Below are 22,873 nucleotides of genomic sequence, written 5' to 3'. Positions count from 1 at the left end.
AAGACTTAGGTTGAGTTTATTATCCATATTTATCATTCATTTCAGAATAGTGTCTTCCTCCCACACTGATCCATCCTCACAGCACTACATATGCACCCAGCTCAAAGCAGGAGGCTTCACACTCTGACTTTTGGGGCAAGAGTTGAGAATGGTGAGATATGCTTGAAGCGTTCAGTAAGTGTTGGGAAACCCAAAATAGACGTTGCAAGGGAATATGGACTCTGTAGCTATGCAGGTAGAGGTAATGAAAGGGGTTTGCAAGCTGTCAAGTCATGCGACTTTGGGGCAGAAAGGAGGCATGCCTGAGTGTAGGAACCCAGGTGTAAGACTGGAAGGAGAGTCTTGGTATTTATCTCCCTTTTATATTTTCCCAGTGTTTGAAAAAGGGATGATGTCAGTGGAAGAAGAGCACAGAGGGGTTACGGCTGTGACCGGGGTGGGATAAGCAAAGGCTGGGGGTTGAGGATTTGCAGAGTAATTTTTGAGTTGGGACCTGGGGTCCAGGGAGCACCCGGATGGGGACATCTTGGCTTTCAGAGCCTTGTTGGCCCACAGTGGGAGCACAGAAAGTGACAGTGGTCATACAGTTGAGCTGGCTGAAGGCAGCAGTGCCGCAGCAAGGGCTGCGTTGAAAGTGCTGATGGAGGTGGTGGCTGGCAGGAGAGAGCCAAGGGGAAGTGGGCAGAGGTGGCAGTTTGGGTGGAGAAGCAGTGGCACGGGGAAGGGTGCTGGTGGTGAGGAGGGTGCTGATGGCAGCAAGTGTTACAGTAGCATTGGGAGTGCTAACTGCAAGTGAAGGCAAGGGTGGCTAATTACAGGCATGGTTGTGAAGAGGAAGAGAAGGCAGGCTCAGGGGGGAGCGGTGAGGTCTGCAGTTGTGGCACTTGCGATGAAGAAGCTGCTCCTGAGTGCGGGGCTAAGAGGGGAGCTGTGAATACAGCTCTGGTTTAACTGAAGCCACGTTCTCCACATGTGCCAGCTCGTGGCTTGCTTCCTTCTCCTTCTATCTCACTCTTCACTTTCTTTGCTACTGCAGCATTTTCCCTGTTTGCATGTGGTGTGGAGAGAAATGTGTTAATGGTTTCATGTAGGAAAAAAAAAAAAGAAAAAAAAAAATCCTAAATTTGACACAACCCCACTGGTGATGCATCCTGCAGCCCTTGTCAGACAAATGCTAGCTGGGAGGTCTTGGGAAGAACAAGGCTTTCCTAATGCTGCAAGGAAAAAAAATCACAAGGAAGTTTAAACGGGAGGAGGAAAAAAAAAAAAAAAAACCGAACACTAATTGTTCTGAGACCTTCCTCAGCCCAAGGAAGGGTTAATGCTTAAAATGCAATGTAATTTCAGCGGCACTAAAGAACACGTTTCCATGGAAACGTCAACCCACGGAGGGAGAGAAAGAGGGAGAAGGGAGAGGGAGCACAGCAGCGAGCGGCTCCTCTGGCAAAGGAGGAGCAGCCTCCAGACCCCCACACAGTTCCTGACAGGAGTGATTGTTTGTTTGTTTGTTTGTTTGTTTGAATCGATTCCCCCGGGAGGTGTGATAGGGAAGAAAGTGATGGGGTGCCATCTTGGCCGAACCGCTACAGACCCAGGAAAACCCAGTCACTCCTTCGGACCGAGTCTCCTTGCGGGCGATGGCTCTGCTCCTGCGAGCACTGTGAATTCGCTGCCCTTGCAAATGCAGGAATGCTTTCAACACTTGATAAACGTTGAATAACCCCCGAATCGCTTGTGGTTTCTTGGTGGGTCAAAAAAGTTAAGGTAGTCTGCTGTTTCAGCGAACGTAATGAAAGGATTTATTTCAATCTCTCCAGCTAGTTTAGCCTTGTTTGGCTTCTGGCAGTGGTAAGAGGGACCTTTCTGGCAGATTTGAGTGGTTTTCCACAAGCAAGAAAGTCCTGAAAGCTCTAGAGGAAGATTGATGTGCTCACCTGCTTGCTGGTCTTGAATCCCCGGGCAGAAACAGGAATGAGCTCTGAGTAAATACTGAGATGCCCTGATGGTTGACTCCCAACACACCAGCCACCTTCAGAAGACCAAAGGGGCTGTTGACATGCATATCTACTTGGCCAGTTGTTTTAAGCTGTGGTCCACAGCAATGTAGGTCCACGGGAGATTTCAAAGGGACGTGCAAAAATGATTACGAAAAGTAAGGCTGGTGTCAGTGGGATTAAATTCACTGTATGGGGACAGTAGTTCAACTGGAATATTTTTTACAGCTCTGCAAATTGATAGAGCTTGAAAAACATCATCCTGGGTGAAAAATCATGGTGAAGAGCCTCACTTGACTTCTGTTCTGTGACTGCTTGTCCTATCAATGTGCCCCAAGACAGATAAACAGATCTGAAGGACATTGCTTAACCTTTCAGTATTTGCCTGTTCCTAGTGGCATGGCTTCCATCAGTGACCTGTTAGGTGGATGCCAAGACATAATTATGACCCATTGTCAGCTGTTCTGACACATGTAATTTTCCATGCTTTTACTGCCCCATGTAAGCAGATTTTTAGTCCTTTCAAATGGGAGAAATACCTTGAAGACTAGTTTTACTTTGGAGTAAAGTGATATGTTCCTAATGAATAAGGAAGGCTGGAAAGACATAGCAATAAAAACTAATACTTTAAAAAAGTAATTGGCAGGAATTTATTAACTCAGTAAAGCTTTGCAGCTTGCTCCAATTTTGGACTGAACATTTAGGTTTTATTTTATCCAGTCACTGTAACAATTCTAAACTTAAAGCTATTTTTCTATTAGCTATTTCCTATTACTTAAAGGTTTGGAGAGTCAATTCAGAAGTGCATTTGTTTTTATCAGAGCTTTTGGATTAAAAAAAGAATTCTGAGAATGGACTGATTTCCTATGAGATTCATAGATATTTCCAGCTTTAACAAGAGTATGTTCTTAAAACACTTTTCCTTGTCTGTTCTATTCCCAGTGAGGCCAGAAGGTGCAGAGGTATATTCTCAAGCTACTTAGGACTGTGTCATTTTCTCAGCAAAAAAGATAATTTTTGGAGAAAAGTTGTAAAACAAATATTTGGTGTTTAAAATGGAATATTTTGACATGGAAATTCTATTTGCTGCCTCTTGTGATTAGGAGCATGGGGATTTTATATTCCTCCTTCTCCTTCATGAAACTTGGATGGACTAAATCTCCAATGATATCCCTTCCGCTGTTCCTCGTCGGACTCTTTCAGGGTGGTACAATACAGATGTATTTTAACTGGGGCTCTTGTCCGTAAAAGAAAGGGCAGAAGGTGTCACACAACAGACCAGACTGTGTGGGAGCATGACTGTGCCAGAAGGTTCATTTTCTGTCCAATGTCATTACAGTTTTCAGATCTTATCGTTCTTCCTTTCTGACAAAATGTTCACCCCCTCATGAGAAAATGTTGTTGCCAAGTTCTTATCCCCCTTTCCCATTTAAAAAAGTGGTTTTGGTAGGTAATTTTTCCCGGCTCTGGCATTTGTGAAAATAGGTCAGTCAGGGTGTGTATGAGAAAAATTTGGCTTTGGTTGGGTTTTCAAGATACTGCTGTGACGGACATAGCAGATGGGGCAAAATGAAGATTTATCCTGCCCTTTTTTCCATAAAGGGTCACCTCGTCCTAATATATACCTGTGTTTCCTCCAAGTGACCTAGTGCTCTCAGTCTGGCCTTGGTACTGCCAGCAGCACCCTGGCAAAAGGGAGTGCAAAATGCCACCAGATCTGAATGGCAGCACCTCTTTCCCCCTTTCTGTCAAAGCCAATGACTGCATAGGATGAAAAGCAAATGGAGATCAGGTCCTAGATGGTATTAGGTACATGCAAGAAAAAGTTATCGTGGAAACTCTGGAGCTCGCTAAGCAGTTGGAGAAGCCGCCTTTCACCTAGGTGCCATTACTGCCCCAGGTTGGAGCTGACCCCACGTACCTGTTGTGGGGTAATTCGGTGACCCCGCGCGATGAGTCCCCCCTTCTATCCACTCCCTGACAGACATCTTTGTGTGCTGCAAAACCTGGTGCTGCAGTGCTTGAGTTTCTTCTCACATTTTCAGGAGGGAGGCTGGGGACTGCACACGCTGTGGAAAGTGAGCTTCGCTGCTTGTTCTCAGGAATGGTCCCGTCTCATTAGGATCAAGCAATGCATGTAGGAAAGCAGCCCTGCCATTGCTCTGGCTCCCTGCATACTCTAAGGGTAGATATATTCTCAGTCCCCAGGAACTGTCAGCTCAGAGTCTTTCTGAAATGACAAATTCATGGTAGATAAATAGGAGAAATGGGAAATAAAGTGGAAGTACCTTTTTTTTATGATTAAGAGAGGGAGTGATGGAAAAGATTTGTCCTTCGACCATATATAGGAGCTGTCACTTGGAAGCCTCAGCACACACGTACATTGTTTTCAAAAAAACTTTGCTGAATATGATAGAGAAACAGCAAGGACAGATCAGTAGAAATTTGTCTTCCACCAGAAATGGATATTTCACAGGTCAGGGTCAAACACCAAGGAAGTTCATCTTCCGAGAGGTGAGGGGCCAGAATCTCAGCAGATCAAACAGTATCACTCTATAGATTTCAGCTGAATACCACCTATTTATTCCAGCCCAGTATCTGCCCTCTTGTCTTTTAAAAAAGTGTGGACAGCAGGGAGAAACCAAATTAATCTCTTATCTCTGTTATCTTGTAGCCTGAGGGATATTTCCTCATCTAGATACTCTCCTAACCCCTTTGCTTAATGAAAACAGTCTCGAGCTCTGGGTGTTTCGCTAAGCCTGCTGGTCAGGTTGGCTCCCCGTGGTATAAAATGGCTGTAGCCTGGGCAGATTTTCTTGTGCGGGATGCCTGCACAGTTTGGAATTTGGTTGGTCTCTTTTCTACACTTGCTGTCTTTCTTGCAGTGTACTTCCCCAGATTCAGTGGTAAGACTGACAGTGAAAGGAGCAAATGCAGAAGACTGAGATACCGTTCCTTTGAGATTTAGTTTTCCTAGTCAATGGTTGCTTCTATTGTTTGTCCTATCTTGTTTTGGTTTTGTTCTTCATGGTAACAGAAAGAACAGAGCCCGTGCCCCTTGTTATGTAAAATCAGCTGCACTCGTGTCCTTCTCGTGGAATCCTTTCGCTGTAAATCGTACCTGACACCGGACAGATGTTACGCAGACGCAGCCAGATGTGCCTGCCTTCCCCAACTCCACAAGCCACTGGCACCGCAACGGCAGCAGCGGGAGGCAGGGCAGGAGGCTGAGGCAGCGCAGGGCAGTGAGCCATGGGAGAGCTGCTGAAAGGCTCCGCCGGGGTCAGTACCAGCCACCGGGAAGTTTGATGAAGCCCAGGCGGAGCCCATCCTCACTTTTTTGGGGGTGAGCAATTGGGTTTGATATCCTGTGGAGACTGCCTTATCTCAAGAGACCTCACGCACTCACAGCTGGGTCTGAATGGCTGTTGTGCATGTATAGGCTGTCCTCTGAGGCAGAGGCAGCCATGGAAATGTCGAGCAATGGTATGGAGAAAAAATATCTGTATTATTTTAAGCTTTCCGTGGCTTTGGAGAATGGAGGTTTAAATCAGAAGTCAAAGGAATCAGTTGCAGTTTTCTCGTTAAGAAAAATGTACACTATTTCGGTCTCTCAGACGAGAGCAGAAGCTATGAACAGCATAGTTAGTTGCTGGTTAAATCTTTATTTGTCAATCACTTGCCACCTGAAGGTCAGAACTCCCATTTGTAGATAAATACACTGGTCCTAAACTCCCTTTTCCCTGTCCTTTGAGTCCACCCACTGTTCTGTCCATCCTCATCCAGGAGCAGGCATGGGGGGCATGACTGCTGCAGGGCATGACTGATGCCAGGGCTGTTTGCATCAACCTAGGCTGGGTGGGTCTTGCTGGTGCTGGGAGAGGGAACATGGTTTGGAGCTGCAGGCACTTGTGCTGAAATGCAGTAACGCGCTCGACTTTGCTCTTTCCTGGCCATGAAGTGGGTCTGGGCAAGCAGCTATGCCTGTCCCTGGTACCTCTGGCTGGTGGGATTTTAATGCTGTTTCTAGTGGGAAAAAAAGAAGGCTATTTCACCATGCAGATTCCACAGGGTAAAGGCCTTTCATTGCCTTCACCTCGCTGCTGTCATGTTTGGCCTCAGTGTTTCACGTTACAGTGAGCTTCCAAAGAGTCTGATAATGGTCTGCATCCCCATCCCCTCATCCTGCATCACACTCCACCTGCCTTTTACCCTGCAAATCATCTCTGGCAGAGGTATCCCATAGCCTTTCTTTACCCAGCCTCCACCTACATCCTGTTTTTCCCTTGTGTGCTGGACTGTTGAGATAACTCCCAAACGCTGATGGTGGAGAGGCTGTTTCATTTATATGGCCTGCCTTATTCAGGGGAGCAGTCGATGCCAGGATAATCATGCCGTTTCAGAGAGCCTGCTTGTCTCATTGGAGCGTAACAAGCACTGACAGGGCACGGGGCACTGTGCGTGTGTGTGCACACGTGTGAGGTGGGGAGTGCGATAGACTGAACCGAGGCAATGTCCAAATTTGCCCACCCAGTCAACAGGTTCAGGAGGAGCTGATTCCCGGCAAGGCACTGTAGGCAGGAGTGGTTAGTGCTGATTTCAAATGCATCTCCTTCAGAGCTGTCTCTAGGCAGAGAAAAATTTTGTTAACACCTTCCCTGTCTCCCCCCAAGCCCCCTCCGCCTGCCACATTTGCCTCTCCAGGCTTTCTCCATCACTGGCTGAAACCATTTAAAATGTCATCATCTCTCTGCTGGTCCTAAATTGGCCATCTGATGTGGTTTTAATGCTCTATTTCCTAAGCCAACCAGCCTTTGAAACACTTTCCATTAGCTTGCAGGGCTGACAACCTCACATCTAGGGCCGGTGATATTACCTAATGGCCAGAGCACAGGATGGGGAGTCGGGTCCCCCCAAGCCTGATTTGCTTTGTGCCTGCCGTGGTTTAACCCCAGCCAGCAGCTAAGCACCACGCAGCCATTTGCTCACCTCGTCCTCCCGGGGTGGGACAGGGGACAGAATTGGGAAAAACACTTGTGGGTTGAGATAAAACCAGCTTAATAGGACAGCAAAAGAAGAGGAAACAACAATGATAACAATAATAATAATATTGCTGATAAAGGAATGTACAAGAACAAGTGATATGCAATGCAGCAATTGCTCACCACCTGGTAAGCAATGTACCCCAGCAGTGATTCCCACCCCCCGGCCAAGTCCAGTTGATGTACTGAGCCTGGCGTTATATGGTATGGAATATCCCTTTGGCCAGGCTGGGTCAGCTGTCCTGGCTGTGCCCGCTCCCAGCTTCTTGTGCACCTCCCTGCGGGCAGAGCATGGGAAGCTGAAAAGTCCCTGAGTTAGTACAAACACTACAACTACTTAGCAACAACTAAAAACATTAGTGTTTTATCAACATTATTCTCATAACAAATCCAAAACACAGCACTATACCAGCTATCGGGAAGAAAAACCAACTCTATCCCAGCTGAAACCAGGACAGTGCCCAAGGACATGTCCCTTCCTTCTTTATTCCTGCCTGCTCGTCCATACCACAGGGATCACAATGTCAGAGTGTTTCCACAGTGTCGCGTGTGTTTTGCTCCCACCCGGCTAAGTTTGAGCATTGCAGCCGCTGCATCTCCACCAGGCTGGCAAAGAGCTCGACCCTTCTGCGCTTGTATCGAGCCGCTTCAGAAATACCCAGACAAGCAAAATTCCTCGCTGAAACGTGTTTCTGGCAAATTAAATTAAATCGCCCCTGTCTGCCCCCCACACCCCTTTTCTCTTTCTCCCCCCGTCTTGGAGACCAAAACATCCAGGGGATCATGGATTAAGCCCTTTACAGGCACAGTTTCACCTTGGGCTACCCCGCCTGCGCGCACAGCCTGCTGCCCTCGTGCCGCGCTCCTGTTCAGGTCGGGGCTCAGTGCAGATGTGCCAGGGTGTCCCAGCCCCCCGGCCGCCTGTTTGGGGACTGGAGTGTGCGTGGGCTGTAGGGAGGAGACAAATCCCCCCGGCCAGAGCACGGCAGCAGCGGTGCTGCTGTGCCAGGGCAGCGCTGCTGCCGAAGGGGACGACTCTTGCTGCGGCAGTGATGGAGGGCAGAGCCGCTCGAGTGCGGCTGCCTGGCAGCACGCCGCCGATTTGGCCTGCCGGGGAGCCCTTCAAGCCCTGGTGCTTTTGTCGTGCGGGTGTCCCCTTGCTCGGCGCACCCGAGCAAGCCCCGCAGCTCCCCGTGTGCCCCTCTCGCCCTGCATCCCCGCCTCAGTGACGGGACCCAGCGAGCCACAGGAGTGCGGGGAAAGCTGCGGAGGGAGCCGCTGCTTCTGCACTCCTCCTGCAAACTTTTGTAAACGTGTTGCTAATGGGTTCGAGAGAAAACCCTCTGAAGAGTTATTGTGCCAAATTTGGAGACTAATTTCAGTCATTAAGGTGCGAAGCAAGGGATTTTAGTGCCGCTTTAAGTGTAAATCTCAAGGCAGCTCCAAGGATTGGAGTCGCTGATGATCCCTCCTTGATTATTATTAGTGGTTTTAATCTTTCTGGTGGAAAACGAACAGAAATGACACCCTCTTGTGTCATATCTGTTGCTGCTTTCTGTGAACTCTTCTTGTCAGGCTGTGCAAGGGAGACTCCTATAGTGGCATCGTTCTTGGGTGGGAAGGGAAAGCGGGCTGAGAACTGTTTAATATTGCTGTTTGTTTAATTAGATATTGGCACTGCTTTCTAACTACTGACATATAAAACTGCAGCTCCCATCAGGCTAACAGCATCCTCATCTTCTTCGAGCCTTGCTTTGTCTTTACTCTGGTGGCCAGTGCAGACAAGTAATGAAATGGGTCTAGCTGTAATCTTGGTACACTGGAAGGTCTTTCCTACCACCAGAGCCTTATGTAGGTCTGGTAGGCTGCACATAGCCAGCGATGGTCTGTGCCTAGCATTCCTCAGTACCAGAGTAATGCAAACGGATGGGAGGGAAATGCCAGAAAAAAAGCATGTGTGGTCCTGACGTGGGATGTTTTACACCATTACAAACAATCGTGTGGTTAAGATTTTCCATGTGGCTGATGTTTTGGGGTTCTCTCAGTGTTTGGGTGCTGAATGGGTCCAGCTTTTGGAAAAGAACGAATAGTCTGCCTTTGAAAGACATCCTGTCGCAAATGTTTCACGCTGGGCTCCCTTATGGCTGTGTTTCCTATGCTGTGTATGTCCCCTGAAGGTCACAACATGGAGCAAGTATAGCATTTCCTTTAGAAGTAAACATGATTGCTGATTGCACTTGGTAGTGGGGAGTTAGTAGATGAGTTTTGTTGATTAATGGAGTTAGGACAGAAAAGTTTGGGAAAAGGAAGAAGCTAAAATCATTACCTGCTTTTTTATTTGTTTGAAGAAGTTTCCCTGTTACCAATGCTTTTATTAAATTAGTAGGGAGTTCTCTGTGTGCGGATAGTGGGAAAGTGGGAACCCACTGAAAGAACAGATTTTTTTTTTTTTCTTTTTTTCTTGAAATTGGTTCAAATCAAGTTCGGAAGCAACAAACTGAAGCTGAATATCAGGAAATGTTTCCCGGTGTCATGGTGTAATAGAGCAGAAGAACCTCTCATGTCTGTAATGGAAATATTGCTTGTGTAATTTATAGAACTGGGCAAAGCATGGGAGGGCAGAGTCCTGGGGCTAGCCCTGCAGGCAGCTTGGTCACCTCTGCCTCTCACAGTGACGTGATGCTACTGGTGAGAAAGCAGGTGTATAAAGGCAAAATCTACTTCATGCAACAGGATTGTGAACTGAAGTGAAATATATGAACAGGGGAGTGCCGCGGAGATGTCATATAAGCCACTGAACTGTGAAATGTGTATTTGCCCCCTCCTCTTCACCACAGTGTCATTCTGGATGGTCTGACAGTTAAGAAAACAGTAGACCTGATTCTCATTTACAGCAACACCACTTTAACATGCTCTCATGATGCAGCAAAGGCCTTGAAATGAGTGTAGCTGTAATCTCGGTCCACTTAAAGGTCTTCCCCGCTGCCAGAGCTGAGTGAAGAGGCCTTAGGATAAATAAGACTGAAGCCCGGACTGTTTAATAGTCCATTTGTACAGCTGACATGAGATGCCCCAGAGGGGGTTGCCTTGTGCAGAATTGACGGGGCCTTTCCAGACAAAGAGAATCATTAATGTTGGCTGCGGGGATTTGCAGGGCTGATCACCCTTTAGTTTGATCTTGCCGGGTCTAAGGCATGACTCCGTCCCTAGGGATAAGGACTTTCACTGGGCTATTTCAATATCCACTGTCCCTGTTCCTAAGCTGCTTCAGATGATTGCTTTGGGTCCCGCGAGGCGTGCTGGCTCTGATGGGGATGGAGCTTCTCTCAGGTGCACAGCTCCTTACTCTGCTCTCTGCGGCTTCCATTATTGTTGCCTCGACGTTTGGGCTGGGGGGAGGCTTCACCTGTAGGCCATCGCTGTCCTCAAATGGCAGGTGAAATCCCCTTGGGAGAGACATCGCTTCCCTATCCCAGTCACAAAACAGAGGCAATTGCCTTGCCTTGCCTGACTGTACCAATTGCTGGAGTACTTGTCCTGTTTCTCCTACCCGCTTCCTCTTAGAATTTCCACTCTTTGCACTGAGCTCCTACCGTCCTGCTGTGAGCTGCCCGGGGGAAGCAGGCTTCCATTTTGGGTTCGGTTCCCAAACGTTAACACTCTCCTTGCTCTTTTCTCTCTCCTTCAGGTACCTGATCAATGTCACCTTTGAAGGCAGGAATTTGTCATTCAGTGAAGACGGATACCAGATGCATCCCAAGCTGGTGATCATCCTTCTGACCAAGGAGAGGAAGTGGGAAAGGGTAGGACATGTTTGGTAATTCTCAAACTGCGTCAGGGAGGAGGATGGAGGAGGGCTCCAGGCAAATAATCCCCCCCACCTTTCTGTACTTCTTATCAAGGGCTGGCAGTCTCCTGCTTGCATCCTGGGCCGCTGGTATCTCCAATACCCAGGCTGCTGTCTTCTCCATGCAGGATGCCATTACATTCTTCCATTAGTGTGCATAAAAAATTCATCAGCTTCCCTTCTGTAACCTCTAAACATAAGTTTTCCTGCCTTTCAGAGAAGAGGCCTCCTCTGTGCCATGGGTTTCAATGGCAGAGACAGAAAATATTTCTCTGCATGGCTTGGAGGCAGCGAATTTCTGTATGCTAAATGACTGTGATTGAGCTACAGCCACACTTAGTAATAAATGCCAGTGTTAACTGTGCTTGATATATCTGGCCAGTGTCATTTGCAATGGGATGGTGCATTAAGTACGATGTGTACATGAAATCATATCAAGTTTTGTTCAAAGATCCGAATTTGCATATTTCTGAATAATTTGCATGTAACCCACAGCACCATTTTAGAAATGGTGTGGATTTGTTTTAGTGCAAAGCTTTGGTTCATTTCACCTCCCACATAAATGTCAGTGGCCCAGGCTCAGAACAAATTCCCAAAGGGTTTGAATTGAAGTAGAGGGGGTAGTTTGAGGGCTAAGAAAATAAAATATAAAAAAGGTATGGGGGTGAGAAGTCAGAGTGAAAGCAAGGATATTCAGCAGAGCACTCAATAGATATGAAGCAGAGCTTGGTGTGGATGTGATCATGTGTGTGGCTTAGAAAAATGCCCCTTTGCCCTACCAGGCATAGAAAGCCGCCTCTCCTTGGCTGCTTGCTCTCTGCATGGACTTGCAAGTGGCCTGCAGGGCCAAAGCCAGCAAGAAATTCATGGGGAAATGAGAATGAAATAGGGAGCTGTCAGAAGTGCATTCAGAAAAGGGCTGGAGGAACAACTTTTGAAGGAGGCAGAAGAGCCATTGCATTAGTTCCTGGGAGGCACTAAGGTCTCTCAGTAGTTGCAGGAGTTTGTGCCTGGTTTCCAGGAAGACCTGTCTACCTCATGGTCTTGGCACTGTGCAGACCAGATGAGAGTGCATGGTCTGGGAGAGTCAGCAGAGGTCTCAGTGGGAGAGGAGTGTGAGGAAACGTGTGGTATGGCATCAGCATGTGTGGACAACTCTTGGATGTGTCTGGAGGCAGGCTGGCTGGATACTGAACAGGGAGTGGGCAAGCAAGGCAGAGGCTGCAGAGACCTCGTGTCAGGCTCTGTCCATCACACAACTTCACTAAAGCCCACCAGGCAAAGTCCAGGAGGATTTGTTCCTAGCTGGCACCAAATCTGTTCTCACAGAGAAGTCAATCGTCAGAGCAGGAAAAAGAGGCAGTAGCAGCATGAATCCTGCTAGGGATTGTTAGCAGGGCTGGCTGTGGGGAATCTGTTGCTGGAATGCTTTGCAGGCTCTGGGGAGGCACAATTAAATGCAGTCCTGTTTTGATTCTGCTTGTCACATTAATTACCCTGTTGCACCCTCAGTAAGATCTTGGGGGACTTCCATGAGTGGTAAGAGGGGCTGATCAGTCTCTGAGAGCATATCTGTGGTCTCTCAGATGAACCAGATAATTAGTGGAAGGGATGATGGTGAGCTGGAGTGTTGGGGTTAGACCTGGGACCTGCCTGAGCCTTGCTTCTGTGGGGACTACTTGGTGTCCATTAAACCAGACCAGTTTTTCATTTCATAGGAGCTGAGGCTGGACTGAAATGAGACTATGATGAAGTATGGTATTAGTGGTATGAAAAGCCCATAGTGCTTCCTGAACACAAATGTTTTACCTTGAAGTGGGTGTCTTGCTCAGTGGGAAGATCAGATTATTATAATGAAACTCCGAGCTGTTTGGATTTTATACTGGCAGGTTCTTCCTCGAAAACACAGAAGTCACCTCCAGCATACTCTGATCACAGACAAACACCTTTCACACCTGAAAACTCATACTCTTTTTCTTAGTTTTCTCCATTCAGCAGAAATGCAAACATTAAAATACAAGGGTGAAGCAGAGCTCTTTGTGGCAAAGGTCATAATTTTGTTCCGTGTTTGCAGAGAGTCAGGCAAAGCAGAGTGCTGCCCGTTAACAGCAGCTCCCAGGCAATGCCACAATACAAGCCATAAATTATTCATATATTACTAGCACACAATCCCAATACCTTTGTAAGTGCATTGCTTTGCAGTGTAAAATCATCCAAACTCTCACTAATTTTTGCTAAATTAGCAAGGTGCTTTGTCCTGGCAACATCTAGGCAATATATAGAAGAAACTGCGCAAAGAGCAGGAGAGCTTCCAAGTCAAACACTCGGGCAGGAGGAGACGAGAGATGAAAGGCTCCATGGGAAACACTGATTCAGTCCACTTGTCTGTGTTCACTATAGCTCAGTCTTTAATTACATTGCTGCACACTTTTATCCATAATCAGATGCTGTGCCTGGAAGGAACATCAAGAGGTCATTTAGTCCCTTCCCTTTGCCCAAGAGACGGATCAACTAGAATGAAATTATTCCAGACAGATGTTTGTCTCACCTGTTCTGAGAGTCCTTAGATGCTAGAAACTCCATGAAATCCTGAGGCACTCTCTTCCATGGCTTCTTTCTCCTTACTCTGGAAAGTTTTTCTAATGTCTAACCTAGATTTCCCTGACTGCAGTTTAAGCCCATTACTGCTTGGCATCTCCCTAGTGGACATAGAGAATTGTTTATTCTTTTCCTCTTTTTATCTTCCCTGTGTATGTTTGAAGGCTTCTATCAAGTTGTCTCCCAGTCATCTCTGCTGTAGATTAAACAAGAATTTGTTCATTCTCTCTTGGTGGGTCATGTTTTCTAGTCTTCTGATCATTTTTATTACTCTCCTCTGGATTTAGTGACACAGTTTGCTGCTCTGTACAGCTTGGTGCAGTTGATTCTTGAAAGATGGCAAACAGATTGTGAGGACTACATCTCATGGGGTGTATATATATATAAAGAAATGTTTTAAAACAGGTGTGAAGCCTTCCACTTTCTGCGCAGCAAAGATGCAGACAGGGACTGAACTGTTTCAGGTTTTCAGGTCTGTGAAATTTTTTGTGATTTTGATTTTTTCATCCCAATTTGGGAAGAAATATCTTCAAAACCTCACCAGTTATTTCAGAACAGGAATTAATTTTCCAGAAGAGCTACAACTGTCCCCAGACTGATGATGATAAATCTCCTCCTGCATCCTTCAGACAGACTGAAGCCTCATAGGGCTGACAGTCATCAAAGAGCATGTAGAGCAACCAGTTTCTGGAAAGGGGCAGTAATCTGAGCTCTGCTCTTGTAGCCAAGAGTAATGATTCCTTTTGTGATAAGCAAATGTGCTGCATTTCATTCACTTCTCTGTTCTGTGCTCCTTAGGGGCAGAAGGCTACATGCCTTTCCTCACTACCTTTTAATTAGCTAGTTAGTAGAGCTCTTTACTTCACTGGCCAGTCAGCCTAGGTGTGTTTCGGGTGCCCAGATCCCCCTATTGTGTCATAGAGGGGCAGGTATGTAGATGGAGGTGGTGAAGGAGGTCCACCCTTACGTCCCATGAAGGGCCCTGCCTCAATGCAGTGATAAGCTGTGGTCAGAGGTCTCGCAAGGTGAGACAAGGATCGGTGGTACACTAGGTTTTGTGTCTGTGGGTTGTGATGTTTTGTGTGGGATGAGTTTTTACCCAGGCTTTTTCTTTGCTTTACTGATTGCCCTTCTCCTCTGCTCTGCTATCATCGCACATATCATGAGGACTTATTTCTGGGTTCACGATCGCTTTGTGAGAGCTGGCAAGCACGTCTCTCCAGCACTTGTTCACGTCCACGTTCCCTGCTGAGGCAGGGCACAGCAGTCCTGTCCCATTAGCTCCCAGCTCCTCCTGTCTGCTGCCTCACTTTCCCCCAGCAAACCTGGGGATGACACAAATGTTACTATCTCTGAGGCCCTCTTTGGGAATCTTTCTCTTTAATTTCTTCAATTTCTAGTGAGTTTTGCATTAATTCTATCACTAGGTTGTTCTCAGCCTCTCCCTTCTGCTGATGCTTCTCTGCCTCTTCCCTTAGGTGAGTCACTGGGAATTCAGAGCACCTTTCCACGCAGCTCATGACAGTAACCTCTCGTGCCACCCCACAGAGCCCTTTGGTTGCAGGCTCCCTGGGGCATCTCTTACCACACATGCTGCAATAATTCCTGCTCCTGGCTGGACGACCAAAGCCCCAGGTGATGGGTTTGGTCAGGGTGCCACTACAAGCCATCTTAGAGGAGGAAAGATGATGGGAAACTTATGTTGAAAGATTCACTCTCCCTGCTGCATGTGCTAATCCTCTGCCCCTATCAACTCTCACCTCCCTCAGCAGATAAAATGTTTGCCTGCTGCTGCTCCTGTAATTATCAGTGTTTGACTTTTGAACTGTTGAAAATCAATTAGCATCTGTTCTGCTTCCTCTAGCCATCGGTGTGGCCGTGATTACAAATTCGCGGGCAGGCTGCTCTTAGCCTGTTCCCCTACACCACTGCACACATTAATGGTCCCTGGGAATGGGGCCATTTGCGGTGACATGCTGTCAGCTGCCTCAGTGACTGTAGACTTCCAGGACTCCCTAATGCTGAAATAGGGTGAAAAATGGTCCCACTACTCTCTGCTGCATGGGCTTTCCAGAGGTGTATTCAGCCTCGATCGTAGTCCACATAAGGTGAGTTAGCAAACTTGTGTGACGCTGTCCCCTGCTTGGGACAGAGCAGTGTCATGCCCATCTGTGCTTGGAAAGGTTCCCTTGGGATGTGGGAAGGAGCTACAGAAAGGAAAGAAGGATTTAGAAAAGAAAAGTAGAAAAACAAGGTTTGTTTTATCTAAAAAAAGAGAAAGGGGAAAAAGAGAAGGCTTCGGACATGTAAATCATTGTTGAAAAAAAGACATTATGTTCAGTTGCTTTTCATGTCCACACTAAGCAGAAAGAAGAAGAAAACTTGCTAAATTTTCAAGCAGAAAGATTTTGGTTAGATGTGTAGGGAGCTATCTAATTGTTAGCATGGTGAGACATGGTGAGGCTCATTTGCTGGACGACACATAGAAAAATATCCAGCAGCATGGGGTCTAAATCTATCTTGGCCTGCCTCAGAACTGGTGGATTCAGTAAGTGATCTCTTGTGGTTCTCTGCCAGCCTACATTTCTGTGATTAGATGAACAAGATGAACCTGAAGAGTGTCTCACAAGAGATCGTTTATTTGATAGGAAAGAAAAACTGGGTTATGGACAAGCTGATCAGCGAAAACTTCAAGCCTGGTCCAGTGAGGACATAATTTTTGCAAGCTTCTACCATGCACCTTTTGTCTGAGCAGGCAGTTGGCACAGGAAGGCTATTGTAGATGGCTGCAAACAAAAGCCCTTACGGAGGCACTTGTCACCTCCTGCAGTCTGCAGCTTTGGAGAGCTGATGAACACCACAGAGACACTGAAGGGGCTGTAGCTTTTGATAATGATGCAGCCTTCAGGCCTGGTCTCAAGTCTTTCTGTGTATTAAAAGAAATATTTGCTGTCACTTCTTTGTGTGCTTCAATGTCCCAGTGGCAGAAATAACAGGGGAGGGGAGAAAAAGACTGAAAATCTGATCAGTGTTCTTGGCTTTTAGTAAGGGTCTGTGTGGTACTGGCCACTCCATAAGTACCAATATGAATCATGTACCTGTTATGTTTGCCAGCAGGAGGAAGAATTTAGATTTATTTATTTAATTAATTTTCTGAAGAAGGTTCTTTAAGAGAGGAACAAGAATGTCAGGTTGTGAGGTGAAATCTGAAGCCGTACAAACCCAAGCATCTTCTCTGAAGTTCCTCCCCTGCCTTTGGAAAGATGACTAGATTGTTTGAGACAGTTTCTTCCTTGTGTGGTCTGGTGCTCACCTGAGCAAGCCTTTCTGATGACTTACACATACATGCACAGGTATGCTTGCATCCCTGGAGTGGAATTTATTGCCTTTGGTCAGATTCTGCTCTGTGTGTAGAGTTTTGGCACCTTGACAGCATGTCCAGGGACTTCAGAGAGGAAATGTTTTTTATCCCACCGGCTCCTTTTATGGTGAGAAAAGATTGGATTGTTTTTGCCAATCAGTCTTGTTTTGCTAATTTCCCTGTTGTACATGGGGATTTATGACTCATTGTCCCTGAGGAGAAATGGCATAGGAGTTTGTTTAAACTTACTCAGAGTTAGTGACTGATTCTGTTCCCATAGAACCAGTTTTTAGAAGGATATATCTTCATTTAGGGCAGAAGAACCATTCTGGATTTAAGCACATATGGATGAAATTAGAATGGGAGTCTGTAAATGCATTTCTCCGCCCCCCCCCCCCCCCCCATTTGTAAAGTGTTCTTTCTGGACATTCCTTTTGAGAGACCATAATTTCCTGAATCCCTTGCTTCTCATTAGATAACAGATTTGCATCAAATAATACATATTTTATGGATACGCCACTCCCAAGTGAGTGTCCCTTAGATACCTGATCTAGGTCACATCTGATGGCTCTGTTGATGACCCTGATTCAATCAGACAACCATATGGCTTTAGTTGTGCACCTATGCTGCATCCACTGTCAGGATTTGGCCTGGCTTCTCACAGTTGTCCAGGATGTAACTGTATGTATTTGTGGCTAATTATGGCCATGTTGATCTTACACTGACTCCTAAGGAGAAGGGCAGATGCAAGTGCCACACAAAGCTTCCCTTATCAGGCGATAAATAGAACAATCTTTCTGAAAAAGTCTCCTACGTAAATCTTGTGGACATGCTGATCAAATGGTATCTTTGCTGACTGATGGTATCAGACCATTAGATTAGATTACTGCATCCTGCAATAATGAGATAGTCCATCTCTTTGACCAAAGAGGACACTAGCTGGGTGTCTCCTCCTAACCACCGTATATCATGTCAGTATAAGCGGTTTGCTCTCTTTGCCTCTCACTGAAGCAGTTCCTGACTTTGTTTGCTTGAATTTTGGAGTGTATTTGTATGATTCATGAGCCTGCAGAAAAATATTCTGGCTCTTCTCCATCAGGCCCTACTCCTTGGCTACCAGAGGGAATTCTTACATTGAAACAATGACAGCTTCTTAGAGAGACCTTGTCCTCTAATGCAAATCAGATATTGGAAAATCTGGAGATCTTTATTAAGCCCAGGCTGTAGTTAGAATGCCTCCTACCATTTCTGTGCTGGTGTAGCTGATGAGGGTGATAGTAGCCCTCTGACCTCTACTGAGGTTGCCAACCTGACTCCTCGGACAGGGCTACCCTCGGGACTGTGCCCAGCCTACAAACGTGGTGCCACCACCCAGCCACGGGTGAAGACTGCTCTTGCCTTGGTTGCGTTCTGGATGAGAGCTCTAGTCTGGGGCTTTCTTCCAGCTGACTCGCCCGTGCCACACAGTGAGAGGGATCACTGTTCCCCTTGCCTCATGTACATGCTGTCACATTTGTGAGAGGGATCACTGTTCCCCTTGCCTCATGTACATGCTGTCACCTTTGTGCATCATCACAGCTGAACCCAGCACCCACTTACGGACTTGGGACTCTGCTCTGCAGGGAGCCGTGTGAATGCTAACCAGAAAAGTGGCTCCTAGCTCCTACCCCAAAGTGGTTACACTTTAATTAGAAGACAAAAGGCAGCAGATGGGTACAGATGGACCAACGGGGGAGTACAAGGGAACAATCAGACAACATTAGTCAGCATGGTAGGCAGCAGGCTTTACACACCAACTGCCTAACTCTTGTGAAGGCTTTGATAGGCAGCGGAGAATTATAACTGGCTTTGTGCAAGCTTGTGAGGGCCTCATCGAGAGCGTGCAGGGCAGATGGGAAAAAGCAGTGCTTTTGCATGCTTGGAGAGCTGCAGCTGGGAAGGTGCAGCAACTCAAAAATACCCAGTGCTGCTGGAAAATTGCTGGTCTTCTTAACATCTGAGAGGATAATCCTAACTTTACAGAGAGGCAAAAAAGACCTGTGGTAAGGCTACGTCTTGCGATGCAGCACCACCTCTCATTGCAGGGACGCTGCACTAGTGCCAGGGCCACATTGCTTCTGGTCAAAAAACCTCCTGCTTGCCACCAGCTTGGAGGTTTCCATGGCATGTCAGATGTTGCTGTGTCCCTTTCATCATGAGCATTTCATTGACTGTGGGAATGTGTTATCCCAGCATGTTGACAATAAACATCCATATCTTAATTCAGGTGACAGCTGAGCTGCTGTGGGAAGATGAGCTTTCAAGCATGGGTAACAGTAATTAAATACTCCTATCACAATACAGTATCAAGGATCCATCCTGTCATCCCTGATCAGCCCACAAAATCCTCAAAAGAAAAGGAAGGGGGGTTTGATTTGGTTAGAAATGGAAGAAAGAAACATAGCTGTTGTTTTGTATTTTTTGGTGAATGAAAACAAATTCATATTTCTTTTTGAGTCCACACAAAATGTTTTTTTGACCTGAAGAAAGAAATTCAGGTCATTTAAATGTAGTAAAAACATTTTGTAACATAGATCAGTTTTGACATAAAAATGTCATGTGAGAATGAAATTTTCTAAAGCTTTCATTTTGTGCATTGCCATTTTAAAGCAAAGGATGTCTTGTGGAAAGTCTAAATGATATATGCCTGCACTCTAAGAATCCTCTCCCCTGCCCCCTCTTCAGGCCAAAACTCTTCTCTAATTTCAATCTAAGCACAAGAATGACTTTTTCCCTGAAGTCCATTTACGAGTGAACTGACTATTTATCAGCCCAACAGTAACTGCTTCAGCTGTACTTCGCTCAGGAGTGGCCCAGGCAGGTTGTGTGTCCTGTAACACCGGGTGGATACACAGCACAGCAAACTTCACTTTCCACTGCTTTGTCCCCAGCCACATGCTGGAAATCACTTCAGGGACTCCGGCAGCCAGAAACCACACAGGCTGCCCCAGTGCCATTGGAAGAGGCATTTATTTCCCATTGCTTTTGATGGCCAGCCTATGCAACGAAAAGAGAGATGAGGAAAGCATGGGAATTTGGGTGGCTCTAAGATTTGAAATTCAGGGAGAGATGAGGGCAGAGAGGAAGCAGCCAACCAAACTGAGCCTGGAGAAAGTGCTAGCATAGCGTCTGCTGAAGGAGGCTCACAGTGAGTGAACGTGCCTGAGGGTGTGTTTTCATCTGTTCGGTTGCATTTGCTTGAGACTCTGTCTCATGTCGACAACGTCTTTGCTTGGCCTGTGAATCCTTTGCTTTTCCTATTTTTACATTTCCTGAACGTTATTAACTGGAGGCTCTGTTTTCCTTCCATGGGGCTTGAGAGGAGGGAGGTGCTGCTGTGCCCTCATCTGCATGTTCATAGGACCCTGTGTTTTTCTTTCTTTTGCCTTTTTCTTTTGGTTTTGTTTTTCTTTCTCTTCCTGTTCCCCCCGTGTTTTTTTTTTTTTTTTTTTTTGCCAGGGTTTTGTCAGTTTGCTTTTCCTGGAGTAGCAGTCTGGCCACATTCGCATCTGAATGCATTTGAAATAATTTTTCTTAATACAAAATTTCCCAGACTTTTTTTCAGTAAGGAATAGCTTGTTTGTTGTGTCTTTGTCTTGGTTTCTCTCCTCTGGTGTTGGTTCTGGCCAGCGTTTCTGTGCTTGGTTCTCACATGCTCCTTGCTTTAGGTTTGAATCCTGATTGTGCATGGTTGACTTGGCTTGATGCTGACCTGCATCTTGTCAGTATTTTTTACTAGACCAGGACAGTCTTTTCCCCTGTGGGTTTCTCTGCACTGTTATGTGTTAACTTCTCTGCTGCTTTTCAAAGGTATCTCAGTGTTAAAACCGTGGTTATCACTGGAACTACTGTGTGCTTGAGTTACTCTCACTGCTCATGAACTCTGGCATGCGTTTAGTGTCATCGATTTGAGCATACAATATGTTCAGCGTCATTTGTTTTCCCTCTGCCTGAGCTGTGTTTTCCCCGAGTCTGTAATTTTTTCGGGCTGCCTTTAGATCCCGGCACTCTCTCTTTCATTGCTTCGTAGTGGTGCCTGAGTTTCTGTCACTATCCTTTGGCCTTTCTTCCTTGCGAAAGGCTCTGGCATTTACTGACCTGGGTTTATTTCTGAAATGTGCTGGGGGTTGTGCTGTCTTCTGCTGAGTCAGCAGTTTGCCAGGCTTATTTAATTTCTTTCTGCTGGGCTAGCTGCATTCTGCAATGTCTCCCACCATGCCAAGCCTGGAAGATTGTTTGGCAGCCTTTTTCTTGCTCCTGTTTAAGCTTTCGACTTAGTCTGCATTTTGTGTGACAGTTTCTGCTGCTTGTATCCCTTAGGTTTATTTCCTCCATTCCTGTACACGATAATGACTTACATTGCTATTGTTCCTTCCTTCGAGAAGGATCCTAAGCACTTTGCAAAATTAACATACAGGCAACATTTCACTATGAGTAACGTTCAGCCGCTCATGTGGTGGAATGGGGTTAGGCTGTTTAATGATGCAAAACAGCCCTGCACAGCCGTGTAGCGTAAGAAAGAGGAGTCTCAGACGGAAGGGGGTGAGGAATTTTTAATTGGACTCTGGCCAGTTTTCTTCCCAAAGTCTGTTTTGGGGTAAAACGACACAGATCGTTAAAGATCAGGAGTCATAAGGCCCGTGTCCTTCCCTTTGGAGATGGTAATGCCCGAGCCTCAGAAATATGGTGGGAGGAACAAACGAGTCTGTGAAAAAACATAGTTCGGGATCAACTAAAATATTCATTAATTTTGGTCAGATATGGAGGATTTATTTTGGAAGTTTTATTGCTGTAAATGAAAACTGACATTTTGGTGTTTTCATGTATACTAACAAAAGCCTTTAGATACCATTCACAGAGGCAACATGGAGGAGGAGATGGCAGCATCTTCCCCCCCAATCCCAGAGCCTTGCTAGCCAGACGGTGAGGACAGGCTCCTAGGCAATGGGACAACTGCACTCAAATCCCTTCCGCCTGACTCAGAATGGAGTTTTAAACTGTGGTCTCTGTCACCTCTCAGGAGAGAGGTTTAGCCCTTGGGACCGGGATTTTTTAATTTATTTTTTTATTTTTTAGCTGAAATTCTTTTGTCATGGGTGCTTGAATGTCTTTGCAGATGTTTGGATCCAAAGTTCCATCACTTTTATTAATCATGTCTGATAAAGAACATTACTTTTTTGTGTATGTTGAATGGATGAGTTTGATTAATGGAAAATTCAAAAAAGCAAACAAACCTGGGTTTAGATTGAAGCAATACCTTTAATTATTTACTTTTTTTTTTCTGTATTGCTCAGGCCTTGCTTTGAAAAACCATCTTCTGCACAGCTTAATCAGAACACCATTTTGGTCAGTGTTGGAGCATGCAGGGCTGGCCCTTACGAGACTGGGGAAACTGTTCAGCAGGGCAGCTTGCCACCCACCACATGACATGGGGTGCCCACTGCAATGTTAATGCTAATAGGTGCGGCACATCCTTTTTGTTCTCCCAGTAGATCCACCCTGGTACTATGTGATCCTGTAGTTTTTGAGAAGAAATAGTGTTTTCTGGTAAATGAACTTATCCTGGGTGCAGCACTGGACAGCAGAGGTGTGCTGCAAGTTTTCCAGCCTAAGCAGCGTCATACGACAGTCTCACCGTCCAAGCTGGGAGATCTGGGAATAATAGAAAGAGTCCCTTTTTCTGTGGTCTGCTGCCTGAGATCAGCTCCTGCATGCCGAGTTTAACTGTTTGCTCTAAGCATCACCAGGGTGTTTTAAGAATTCAGGATTGCTCAGGTCACTTTCAGGCCAGTGCTTTACTTTTGTTCTTTTTTAGAAGTGGGAGCTATTTGCTTTCCTTCTTAGATGTGTGCTCATTTTCACTGGGGCCAGAGTTCTTTGTATCGCTGCATTTAATTGTGTTTGCTTTGTAAAGACTGCTGGGATTATGGCAGCATCTAATTTCTGTAGCTTTTCTGCCTCTGACAGGGGCTACCTGTGGACAGCTGCTTTC

At 46.2% G+C, this 22,873-nt stretch overlaps 1 protein-coding gene across 1 annotated transcript in view; it reads left to right on the top strand.

Moving 5' to 3' along the window:
* The window catches only part of GRIN2B (glutamate ionotropic receptor NMDA type subunit 2B), a gene marked incomplete at its 5' end in the record, with an annotated part of 168,268 nt that overhangs the window by 82,119 nt on the left and 63,276 nt on the right, over positions 1-22,873 (top strand). The window contains one exon of the mRNA XM_082010807.1: positions 10,725-10,839. Coding sequence (XP_081866933.1) covers positions 10,725-10,839 — 115 coding nt within the window. The remainder of the gene's footprint in view (positions 1-10,724; positions 10,840-22,873) is intronic.

This window comes from Phaethon aethereus, assembly GCF_964289735.1.
Source record: "Phaethon aethereus genome assembly, chromosome: 1".
Classification (NCBI taxonomy): domain Eukaryota; kingdom Metazoa; phylum Chordata; class Aves; order Phaethontiformes; family Phaethontidae; genus Phaethon; species Phaethon aethereus.
This window is presented reverse-complemented; position numbering and strand designations above follow the sequence as displayed.